Consider the following 13,171-nt stretch of genomic DNA (forward strand, 5'->3'; position numbering starts at 1 on the left):
TATTTGAGAAACTCCTTAAGCAAGAGTTTCCTGCAGCAATAATCCAGTCACAATAAGCACAATAATGGAGCACTCAGGACTTCTCTCTCTTCCTTCCTTTCTTTTTCTCTCTCTCTCTCCCCCTACATCTTTAGTCTCCACTCCTCCTGTGACAAGCTTCATCCTCCTCATCCTTAATAAAGGCAGGTGACTCCTTTTATGCTGCACTTGGGAGTACTCCAGGTGGCTCATCCACATTATCTGGAAGTACTCCCAGGTGTGGTGGAAGCCCAAGGTAGGGCTCTGCAGCTCCCCCTGGCAGCCCCCAGGGAACCCAACAGGGCTGTGCCAAACTCCAATTCCCATGAAGCCCTGTGGGAATCCGAGGCGCCGCTGCAACCCAGGGGGGCTGCCATCTAGCTCTCCACGATAGTCAGTGCCCTGTGGACATCTGCTCCCCCGGTCCTTCCTTTACAATGGCCTCTTGGCTGGGAATGGTCCCCAGCCATCCGTCACACACCATAAATTCAGACTTTACTTGGGCTCCATTATAAAATGAAAAATAGCCAGGGCAATCCATGAGTTTTACTTTCTGCCATTAATAAACCCTTTAACACCCTTCACATTAGGTTGCCAACCATCTCTTCCGAAATCTTCCACAAATTAAGTTCAATCAGTCAACACGTCAAAAGCTGTCGAGTAAGAGTCCATTTGCAGTAAGGTGAAGTGCGGAAGCAACTTGTGGTTGTGGATTTTGTGTCCTCTTTCCAACTGATAGCACCTGTTCACTTGTGAGCTCGAAAGCAGGCTGCTTGTCTCAAACAAGGCATGGAGTCAAGCAAACAAGGGAAACACTCAGTACTGCCAACAAGCGAAGTATTCACCTGTTATGTAGTCCTACAAAGTTCACTTCTTCAGTAAACTGCTCAAGTCTAGAGATATACTGCTTGATTTTAAAATTATTGGCACTGTTGCACCATAGATTCAGTGTCCTATGCCCAGTTATATTAAAAATTTCCTATCGAGTTAGAATCAGAATCTATACTTATGATGTTCAAAACATTAAAAGTTAAATTTTACCATGGCATCTGTATACATTTGAAATGGATTTTCACATCTTAAATTACAATTTTTCTTGGAAATTATTATTTTTTTGTGTGCTATGTAGAGCTTGTGGAGGACTATACCCCAGCAAAGACAGAATACTTTGGAACAAGCCCTTTCCCAGATATCTAAATACGGAGACCTACACTACTGGTCAAAAGTTTTAGAACACCTCAGTTAATTCTAGTTTTTCTTCAAATTGAAATCAGTTGAAATGCAATGAATGACCTAAAATGGTGAAAACTTAAGTAGAAAATTACCATGGATTTAAATTTAAAGTTTAGTTTAGCAAAAACTGAAAATAAAAGGAAATTTCAGAATATTACAAATGGGCCTTTTTCAGGGAAGAACTAATAGGTTACAACCTACAGATGATCTGCAGCAATTAAAGTTACTTAAGCCTTGCAGGTTGAAGGAAACAATTAGTACAGGTGTCCCAACTTCTGTTGATTACTTAAAAACCCTCTGTGTCTCTTAAAGCAGAGTTGGAACAGACTGAAGTACTACTTGGACAAACTCCCAGTGATAATGGCAATAAAACAGGGACTAACAAATTAAATGAGACAGAGCATTATTACCCTTCGAAGTGTAGGCCTTTCATTTACAGAAACTGCAAAAAAAAAAAATCAAAGTGTCAGCGAGTCCAATGTTGTCCTACACACTCTAAAGGCAATTGTAAATTGGAAGAAACTCTGACAGGAAGAGATTTGGCAGAGCCAAAGTCACAAGTCAATTAGAAGACAAGTTTTTGAGGGTCTCCATCTTGTGTGATCACAGGCGACTCGCAGCACAACAGCTTCAAGCACAGCTTAACAGTGCAGGTTGTGAAAATCAGGTGTCAGTTTCTATTGTGAAGAGACTTTGTGCTGTAGGTTTGACAGGGTGAGTGGCGATAAGAAAGCCATTCCTTAATGGGCAGATTTGGGCCTTGAAATACCAGCTGTGGACAACTGCAGTCTTATGGACCAATTAATCAAAATTTGAAATCTTTGGTTCATCACGCAGGGTGTTTGTATGCCATTGAGTTGGTGATGGTTCCTCGGTGTGTGACACCATCTGTCAAACATGGAGGACAAAGTGTGATGGTCTGGGGTTCCTTTGCTGGAGGCAGACTTGGTGACTGGCACAGAGTGACTGGGATTCTGAATCAAAAGGGTTACCACCGCATTTTCATGTTTTTTTTTTTTGTTTTTTTCAGTTTTTACAAACCTAAACCTGAAATTTAAACCTTTGGCAGTTTACTGCTTTCCTTTTCACTATTTTAGGTCATTCACTGCATTTCAACTGATTAATTATGAAGAAAAACTGAGCTGTTCTAAAACTTTTGTCTGGTAGTGTGTATAAAATGATAACTTCCAAATAAAACAGAATTCAATGTTCTTCAAAAAGTTGAACCACGTTTATCTTGTTAAAGGCTGCAAGTGTATTGTTTCTGGTAGTCCTTATCCTTCAAAAACAGTCTGACCTTTCTCCATCGATAAACAGTTTCTATGGCGGTTAACTGCAATTTTTTGTAGTTTGCTCTTTGTTTAGTCATGGGACCAGCAGGGCTGTGGAGTTGGTACACAAAACCTTCGACTCCTCAATTTATGGTACCACCCACTCCGACTCCACTATTTGTAATTAGACTCGTATATTGACTGAAAGCGCACTCAGGCTAATTTTTAGCATCCTAACCTGTTAAAATTTGGGGTTAATGGCTGTGGCGATGCCATTGTGGCTTTTTCATACTAGTTTAATTAATTAAATTAAATAATTAAACTATTTAAACTAAGTTAATTTAATTAATATTTTATTAAAGGAGCTACAAACATCAACTAACATTAAACAAAAGACAGACTTACAAAATTATCAAGAGAAGCTATAATTTTATCAACAGGGGTCTGTGTACTTTTGTGCATTTGAAATTTCGTTTCAGAAAATTTCATTAAAAAAAGAAAAGGAGACACTTATTTGATTTTCACCTTAAAATGTATAAATGAAAAACGCAAAACAATTTTTTCCTTTTTGTTCTTTCGCTCATCAGAAAGGAAAAATGCAAGAAACGAGAACGAGAAAATGCCCTTTATTTATTTCACAGTAAGTAACAGCAATAACTTACATATAAGAACTGCTACATCAATGAAGCAAAGTTTGCAAAGCTTGTATTTTTACCTGAAAGATGCGACTCCGTTTTTCTGCAGTCATGTCCTTGTCCCGGAGTGTCACTCTTTTACTGTTCCATCCTCTGCTGATGCCAGTGTAACTTCAAGGCCATCTATTGATGTGTTGTGAGGAGGACTGTTCGCATGTGTCGTCAAAAATCACACAGAAGAAGAAGAAGTACTTACGGTTTCAGACAACAAAAATGCGTCTGTATTGTTGTTTTTGAGCTATTACACTTTCATTATTTGAATCACAAATTAATCCAGAAAAGTATGTGTAATTTTAAGTTTATGACTGCTATTTGTTACCATAAAATTAAAAAAATGCCTTATTTTCCTCTTTTATTCTTTAATCAAAAATTAAAATCTGAAAGTTCCTTTCATTTTCGCTTCTAAAATGAAATTTCAAATACCAAAAAACACACGGACCAACAGGCTAGAAGAAATAATAAAGGTACAATCAGTTGTAAAGTCTTCCATTGAGAGATTTCCTGTCGTATCCCTAAAGTGTAATTTACATGGAAGAACTGTATGGACCCTCCTATACAGATATGACCGTACCCTGTTTTCCTGTCAGTGACATGCATGGCAGATGGCAGCTCAAACTCACCTCAGTGTGAAAAAGTCTGGGTTATTAAATGTGTGTGTCCCCTGTGATTGACTAGCACACTGACCAGGGTGTTTCCTTTCTTGCTGCCTATGTTGCCAGAATGGACTTTGCCCCCTCCATGACTCTGACTAAATTAAGCAGATTTGAAAAAGTACGCATGAACAGCCATGGTCAAACGTTTTGAGAATGACAAATATTAATTTTCATAACGTTTGTTGCCTCAGTTTTTAATGATGGCAATTTGCATCTACTCCAGAATGTTATGAAGAGTGATCAGATGAATTGCAATTAATTGCAAAGTCCTTCTTTGCCATGAAGAACAACTTACTCCCAAAAAAAACATTTCCACTGCATGTCAACCATGCCAGAAAATGACCTGCTGACATCATTTCAGTGATCCTCTCATTAACACAGGTGAGAGTGTTGACAAGGACAAAGCTGGAGGTCATGCTGATTGAGTTAGAATAGAGAGGTTCAATTGTTGTGAAGAAGGCTTCAGGGCGCCCAAGAAAGTCCAGCAAGCATCAGGACCGTCTCCTAAAATTGATTCAGCTGCGGGCACCACCAGTGCAGAGCTTACTCAGGAATGGCAGCAGGCAGTTGTAAGTGCATCTGCACGCACAGTGAGGTGAAGACTTTTGGAGGATGGCCTGAGGTCACGAAGGGCAGCAAAGAAGCCAATTCTCTCTACGAAAAACATCAGGGACAGACTGGTACTCAGCAAAAAGGTACAGGAATTGGACTGCTGAGGTCAAGTCATTTTCTCTGATGAATTGTTTAGGACATCCGGAAAAAACAAAAGGTGAGCGGCGCTACCATCAGTCCTGTGTCATGTCAACAGTAAAGCATCCTGAGACCATTCATGTGTGGAGTTGCTTCTCAGCCAAGACAGTGGGCTCACTCACAATTGTGCCTAAGAACACAGCCATGAATAAAGAATGAGACCAATACATCCTCGGAGAAAAACTTCTCCCAACCATCCAAAAACAGTTTGGTGACCAACGATGAACAATTCAGCCTGGTGGAGCACCGGGCCATAAGGCAAAAGCGAGACCTAAATGGCTCGGGGAACATTGAAATTTGGTGTCCATGGCCAGGAAACTCCCCAGACCTTAAATTCCATTGATAACTTGTGGTCAATCCTCAAGAGGCAGGTGGACAAACACTCAGTCAGTCATTTTCCAACCCGCTATATCCTAACACAGGGTCACGGGGGCTGGAGCAAGGCAGGAACAAATCCCGAGCAGGGTGCCAGCCCACCACAGGACACACACATACACACCCACACACCAAGCACAATTTAGGATTGCCAATGCATCTAACCTGCATGTCTTTGGACTGTGGGAGGAAACCCATGCAGACACGGGAAGAACATGCTAACTCCATGCAGGGAAGCGAACCCCGGTCTCCTTACTGCGAGGCAGCAGCGCTACCACTGTGGGTAGACAAACAAAAACCCACAAATTCTGACAAACTCCAAGCACTGATTATGCAAGAATGGGCTGCCATCTGTCAGGATTGGGCCCAGAAGTTGATTGCCAGCCTGCCAGGGCAAATTGCAGAGGTCTTGAAAAAGAAAGAAAGGCCAAACACTGCAAATATTGACTCTTTGAAGAAATGTCATGTCATCGTCAATAAAAGCCTTTGTAACTTCTGAAATGCTTGTCATTCTACTTCAGTATACCACAGAAACATCTGACAAAAAGATCTAAAAACACTGAAGCAGCAAACTTTATGAAAACCAACACTTGTGTCATTCTCAAAACCTTTGGCCACAACTGTATGCTAGTCAGATCTAACTCCATTCCTTTTCCCCTACTGAATGAAGAAGCTTCAACCCATTTTTCAAATTCCATGCACTTGTTTGAATTCAGACAAACAGCAAACTTAGTAAAGCCTTACTGACCTTTGTGGCCTCGACTGGCACTTCACAGTCCCAGAGGAATCTTCATCATCTTTGCTCTTTGTACGTCTCTTTTTCTTGTTGTTTACGACGGGCCCTGCTAATGGAGAGGAATCTGCTGCATCACCACACATGGGTTCTTCATGATTTTGATTATCGGTATCCACAATTTGCTGCTGACGCTGCTTGCTGTGGCAAGTCCTGGATGTTTTTGACCTCTTAGGAGTAGAAGCCTTTAAGGCCTGTATAAGACGCATGCTAGCAGAATGACCAGGGTGGCCTTCAGGCATTTGTACTTCATTTTTTGAGTTTTCAGCCTGGATCTGAGTAAAGTGGTCGGAAGTGAATGAGGATGAGTTCCATGAATCATCAGACATGCAAAACTCACCCTGGCTTTCAGTTTCTACTGCTGATGTCTGTTTCACTTTTGTCTTCTTGGCGTTCCTTGGTGTTAGATTCTTGCCATTTTGAGTTGACTTTAAAACCTCAGAGTTCTCAGTCACATGTCCTCCTGAAACATTTTTTTGGGACCTGCTCTTTTTTATGGATCCATGTGAAGATGGCTGAAATTCCACCTTGGATCCGTTTAGTTCAAAGGTCAGTCTTTTCTTATTCCTGTTAGTTTCTGCGGAGTTGATTTCTGATGGGACTGGAGTAAGAGACTTATGAGGGGTCGCCACAGAGTTCAAACCTGCTGCATCTTGCTTCTTTTTGGTTTTGTCCAGGACAGGACTTTGATTTTGTTCTCTCTGAGCAGAGGCGATCTCACAGGCTTCTTCCATGCTAGTATCCCTTACTAGATTTCGGCTTTGATAAAGCTCTGCTTTTCTGCCTGTCTTATCCAAGGAAGCTGGACTGCAATCATCCATTTCAGAATCCCAAGTATCTTCATCAGATGACTGTGCAATAAATTTCCATTTTGATGTATAAATTGTGGCCATTTGGCTCTTGTTTGTGTTTTTTTTTACCGTAACAGTATCCTCATTTTCAGAGTTACACAAACCACCTGCCGTTGGAGGTTCCTCATTCTCTGGCTGCGACTCCGAGCTTTCATGGCTTGTTTTCTTTTTTTTTGACACTTGTTCGAGAAATGAGGGGCCATCCGCCTCCTTCTCCTCCAAAAAACTAAGAGAGAGCTCATTGGAAGCTTTTTGTTTCTTTTTCTCTTTAAATCTACTTACAGAGCAACTTTCATCTTTCTCTATTATGAAGGCTGGACCCAAACGTGTGTCATAAGTGACATCCAAAGCCAAATCCTGTGCCCTTGACTTCAGTTTCTTTCTGGATGTCTCATCTGTGAGCGAGCTCTCTTCTGCCAGTTTCTGCAAGGACTTTTTTTTCTTGTGTGATAACGGAGTCGTAAGATGATTATCTGCCTCTTTTTGCAGCACATCTGGACTCATGTTCTTCTTCTTCTTCTGGATTGGGGTATGCAGTGTAAAAGTCCTCCATGTTTCGTCTTGGGTACCATACAAAGGTTTGTCAGTACTGGAGCATTCCTCAGACTCAGCACCTTTCAGCTTCTTTCTTTTCTTACTTCTAGACAACTTATTAGATGGGTCACACTCCTCAGCTCCATCGTAGTCCAGACATGTTTCAACCTTTTGCAGGTTCTCTTGCATTTCATCATGAAATAGACTTTCTTCTACATGCTCTTCCAAAGCATGCTTGTGCTTCTTCAGCTTTTTCTTTGATTGTATCAGGCCACTCGGGCTATAGTCTACATTGTCATCTTCATGCTCAAGCATCTCCTGTGCAGCTTTATTCTTGAATTCCATTTTCTTGTGCTTTTTTCCAGAAGTGGTCCTTCCATCAGAATCACTAGACATGTTTAATATCCCCTTTGGCTGCAATACAGATAAAACACAGTTTATATATATGTATGTATAAAAGATTAAGAGAAGAATGCAAGCAGCATGAAAAGACTCAACACGGGTTCAAAAAAGGCAGGTCATGTTTTAACAAAAAGGAGGAATTGTATGAAGGAGCAACAAAAGGATATGATCAAAGTGGAATATATGAGATTATTTATCTGGACTTTCAGAAAGAGTTTGATAAGGCGCCACATGAGAGGTTGGGCATTAAACTAAAAGAAGTGGCATTTCAGGATGTGGTATGTAGATGGGTGCTAAATTGGCTAAACAGGAAGCAGAGGGTGATGGTGTGAGGAACCTGATCAGAACTGACTCACATTAAGAGTGGTGTCCAGCAGGGGTCAGTGCTGGGGCTGCTGCTATTTTTATATATATATTAAGGATTTGGACAGGAATAGAAGTAACAAGCTGGTTAAGTTTGCAGATTATAGCATGCTAGGAGGAGTGGCAGATCATATGGAACCTACTGAATTATTACAAATGGACTTGGACAGCATACAGGCTTGGGGAGATTTGTAGAAGAGGAAATGTAATGTCAGAAAATGTAAAGTATTACATGTAGGAAGTTAAGAATGTTAGGTTTGAAAACGCAATGGGAGGAATGGAACTGAAAGAACACCTAAAGAGAAGGATTTAGGAGTCATAGTAGAGTCCACAGTATCAACTGCCAGACAGTGTTCAGAAGCCATTAAGAAAGCTAAAAGAATGTCAGGTTATATAGCGCTTTGATGTGTGGGGTACAAGTCACAGGAGGTTATGCTCAAGCTTTATAATGCACTGGTGAGGCCTCATCTGGAGTACAGGTGTGGTCTCCAGTCTACAGAAAGGACAAAGCCATGCTAGAAAAAGTCCAGAGAAGAGCAACTGGGCTGATTCCAGGACTAGAGGGAAGGACTTAATGAGGAAGGATTAAAAGAGCAGAGACTTTGCAGTTTAAGCAAAAGAAGATTAAGAGGAGACATAATTGAAGTGTTTAAAACTATAAAGCGAATTTGTCCAGTGGATTGAGACTCTGATTTTAAAATTAGTTCATCAAGAACACTAGGACACAGATGGAAACTTGTTAAGGGTAAATTTTGGGCACCACAGACACAAGGACTAAGTGACCAAGTAGTGTGGTAGATATCACGGCTTTAGGGATTTTCATAACTCGACTTGATGTTATTTTGGAGAAATTAAGTGGATAGGAGGGGCAAGCTTTGTTGGGCTGAATGGCCTGTTCCTGTCTAGATTGTTCTAAGTAGAAACAGTAGAATTGAATTTGTATAAGTAAAAGACATTCATTTATTTTGTTACATATAAATGTGGGTACATGTATTGACGATGTATCCTAGACATAGGACTAGAAAAAAAAATCTCTCTTCATTCACCTTCTAAGGCCCAGATACACAACTGCATAAGAGGAGAAGGACATGAGTGTGTGTAGTGTGAGAAACGAACGCCTTACAGTTCCTCAGCTGGCTTCTTCCCAAATAAATGCCAATTACCAGTGTCGTCTTCAACAGAGAAAAGATGATTCCGGGATGCTGACCATAATGTGCTTTGCAGTCAAGGTTCTGGGTTCTTTTGTCCAGTTGAATCTTTTCTGTTTATTTGCCAGTTTCAGATAACTTTTTCTTTGAAATTCTGCCTCTTACACCAACATACCAGAGTTTGAATTTTCTCTGTTGCAGGCAAACTAGTATTTAAAGTATATTTAAGGAAAAGCCCATCCGAGGACCTGTAAGGCGTTTGTTTCTCACACTACACAAACTCACGTCCTTATCCTCTTATGCAGTTTTCCATGCGGCCCTTTCCCATATTTTTCAATACTGTTCAGATCAAGTTTGCCCCCGTCTCTCAAAACAGTCATAGACACCTTTGTATGAAATCTTCAGTTTCTTGGCATTTTGTCATACAGAATAACTTTCATTCTGACAAAAAAAAAATGATGTTCCTTTAGAAATCTGTTCTATTTTGACTATTTGTGAATCCAGAAATTAACTTTCTCTAATTAGGTTTCCTCTAATAACCAATTAGCATTTATACATGACTAAATAAGAATAGGCTGAGGGAGTTTACTATTAGGACCAGTAGTGGCACCAGGATTTCATATTAGAGTGGGCCTAATGTTATTTTTATTACTGTTCATAAAAAAATGAGAAGTCCATTCATACTAACGTAAATGGGTTTTACTGCATGTCTAATTGGAATGTATTTGCCAAGACTAATTTAAAAACACTTGCAACTGGTGAAGATAAATTGACTGCCTACCTTTTGTTGATATGCAAGACATAAAGGTCCATCGCAAGGGCACAAACGGCCAAGTAACATTGTATAATTTGGACTAGTGTTATATAACAGAAAACTTTCCGATTACTGTATTGCCATTCCTTGTAATTTGCGTACTGTGGTAAAAAAAAATAAGCAGCAGACAGAAAAAGGTTTGGGGATGGCCACCCCGTACACTGAAAAGTCAGGAAAAGTAAAAGAAACACGGTTAACAGAAGCGGTGTTCACAACAGAAGTAACAGGCTGTATGCTGGTCTTAAATATGGTGGAAAAGAAGGAAGAGGTGGAGTTAGGGCGGCCAGAACAGGAACTGATGTGGCGGTAAGATGGATTCTGGGTACTGGAAATTACATCATCAGAGGTTGACGGAAGTGACATCAGCAGTGGATGGACCGAAGGTGATGTCATCGTAAGGTGGGGTCTTTGGCTCAACTGCAGAGGAACAAGAAGAGAGAGGATCAGGTTAGAGTGCCAACCCCCTGGTCTATCTGAACCTGTAAATTGTCCCCCCGTGCGCATCTGGTGGCTTGAAATATTTGCTGTCCTGTAATTTCCAATTTAGTAAACTCTCAATCAAGCTTTGCAATATTCACAAACAAGCACTCGACTCATGGAAAATGGCACTGAAATATAATTTTTCTCCCCACAAAAATGAGCACTTATTTTCTGGAAACAAATCTTTAGTTATAATAAGAGTGCACTGACCAGAAAATTCTTTATGTTTCTTATTTTAATGACGCGTCTTCTCCTAGCCACATAATGCCGTCTTGCAAGAAATGCCTCTCATCAGGATTCTGTCTTCCTATTATTACTATTCATCATTATTATTTGTAGCACTATTATACTTTGTACACTTCTGACTTTATACTTTTAACATTTTGCACATTTTACAGTAGAAAGACGAGAATAAAATTAATTTTCCAAGCCAACGCTTTTTATGCGTTTTTTTTTTTTTTTTTTTTTTGAGAAAAATTGTAAACCTAAGGAGGTTAAAGAAACTGTACACAATTTTAACTAACTGGTGTTCATTTTGCAAGGGAGCACAGGAGATAAGCAATGCCATAGACTGCTTCCTACAAGTTTTTAAAATGCATTCGATCAGTTTTAATCTCCTATGAACAACTGTGCACATAATATTTGGGAAAACTTGGGAGTTTTACGGGATAATGAAACCTGCTGTGAAAATGAGATCCCTCCCCAGTTTAAAGGGGTGGTTGTGATAGGTAAGGGATTTCTTTTTTTTGATAGAACTTGAAAGTATTTCATTCAAATGGTTTTAATCATTCATATCAAGTCAAGACAGTATGGATGCTGCTGAGCTCGAAGCCTGAGCAAGAAACGAAGAATAGAAACAGCTCAGGATCTCAGTTGGCAACCCCCTAGGCAGATACGCGGTCCAGCCCCACCCTCTGGAAATGACCATCTATCTGCTGCAGCCAGGTGTTACGTGGGCGACCCCTTGGCCTGGTCCAGCCACTCGGGTTCCCAACAATGAGGAGCCTAAGAGCCGGATAATCCTTAGGCAATCGCGTCAAATGCTGTAACTGACGCTCCCTCACAATGCAAGTAATGTGCCTCATTTGGGACTCCATGAGCAAACGTTCATTTGACACAAAGTCAAACCAATTGTACCCCAAGAATTTTCCGGAGAGAGACAGTACCTCAGGAGTCCAGTCTTCATCTCAGGTCACTGGATAGCATGCATGTCTCGCAACCATATAGCGAGACAAGGGAGCACCAGGACACTAAAGACTTGGACTGTCCTTTTGCATTGATATCAGGAGTGCTACACACCACCGGCCGGTGACCTCAGGACCCCCCCCATGCTCTCCCAATCCATCTACTGACTTCATAGGAAGAGTCACCAGAGACATGAATGTCACTGCCGAGGGAAGTAAACCACTCGATGAGGTCGACACTCTCTCCACAGACAGACACACTGCTGATGGCTGTGCCCAAGAGGTCATTAAAGGCCTCAAATGGCTGAGTTAAGCAGAAGTCAGGCAAAATGACACCTTTTAGGGGCCTAAGATGCCTCAAAAAGCTTGCATATTGTAATCTTTTTAGTTAGCCACTAAAAGGTGTCATTTTGCTTGACTTCTCATTACATCCATAATGGCTAACACGGTACAACACCCTAGTACTACAGACATATATGGCTGAGGTGAAATTTGAGTTCAACAACAAAGCCTTTGCCGTGGAATGTATTTCCTCTTTGTATCAACAGATGTGCTAGCGTAAATGTTAAGAGCAAGCGATCACTTATAGCATGAAAGTGGATTAATACAGCGTTATTGAGTGTCGAATAATGAATTATTATTATTACTGATATTTTACTAAATTTAATTTTCCTTTGTTTATGAACTCTCGTTGAAGAATTTATTGGTAACTGAACATATCGTTGCCACGGTAAAACGTATGAAAATGCAACTAACGAATGCCATTTCTCGATTCCATTTTAACAAAGTTTACTGTCCGCCATCAATCACAGAGCGCCCCGCTAAAATAACAATAACGTGTAGCACACCTTCAGCCTACGAACGCAGACTTCAAGACACCGTAGTGCGTGAGGAAACATCGGCTGCTTATGCACATTTACTGACGGACAGAACGGCATTCTGCACAGAGCATGCGTTAAATCAAATTAAAAACGGCGCGCATAAGACCCTCCAAATCAGAAGGGTCACTGAATTTCACAGGGCACAGATATCTTCTTAACACGGGATTTGAAATCAGTCCAGCTGTGGGGCCGTGAAGCTGAAGCGCCACTCACTGCACTTCTATGTCGCCCCAATTTTGGGTATTACTGCAAAATTACTGCTACATATTGTGCGAAGGGAACTTTTTACTGTGATGTGTGTGTGCGCACGCAATGATAAAAAGCTCCCTCAACATCAGAATAAGTTAAAACAAGTTGTATGATAAAAGTACGAAGTAAGGCTTACCCAGCAGCTTTTCTCAAGGGTAGAATGTTGCAAGACACAATAGTTACCGGCATTCCCCAATATGCTGTTGCACCCCGAGGACCCTGAAAAAGGTCTGTTGATGACTGTTATGGTTTTCATTATACGCAACACGCGTTGCGCCGTCCCTAGTCTAATACATCTGCAGCGTGCACGTATCCACATTCGCCTGTTCCTCAGATTTCAACATTGGCGCAGCCTTTCACGCATTTTTTTTATACAATGGAAAAGAGGGAAATATTTTAAATACCTGGTCGCCTTCTTTCCACAACGCGCTTCCTAGCCCTGTTAAAAAAAAAGTAAAAGAAAAAAAATTGCCCCGG

At 40.8% G+C, this 13,171-nt stretch overlaps 1 protein-coding gene across 3 annotated transcripts in view; it reads right to left on the reverse strand.

The window, feature by feature from the left end:
* The window catches only part of LOC114656931 (transcription termination factor 1-like), a 36,294-nt gene extending 23,123 nt beyond the window's left edge, over positions 1-13,171 (reverse strand). Inside the window, exons 1-3 of one of the 3 annotated variants that reach the window (XM_028808566.2) lie at positions 13,099-13,162; positions 9,868-10,317; positions 5,744-7,587 (exon numbers count right to left, since the gene is read on the reverse strand). In XM_028808566.2, coding sequence (XP_028664399.2) covers positions 5,744-7,587; positions 9,868-9,927 — 1,904 coding nt within the window. In that variant the 5' untranslated portion in view covers positions 9,928-10,317; positions 13,099-13,162. Of the gene's footprint in view, positions 1-5,743; positions 7,588-9,867; positions 10,480-13,098 lie in introns of those variants that run through there. The other 2 variants (XM_028808567.2, XM_051931788.1) reach the window with 2 other exon arrangements.

Source organism: Erpetoichthys calabaricus, chromosome 9 (genome assembly GCF_900747795.2).
Source record: "Erpetoichthys calabaricus chromosome 9, fErpCal1.3, whole genome shotgun sequence".
NCBI classification, from domain to species: Eukaryota; Metazoa; Chordata; class Cladistia; order Polypteriformes; family Polypteridae; genus Erpetoichthys; species Erpetoichthys calabaricus.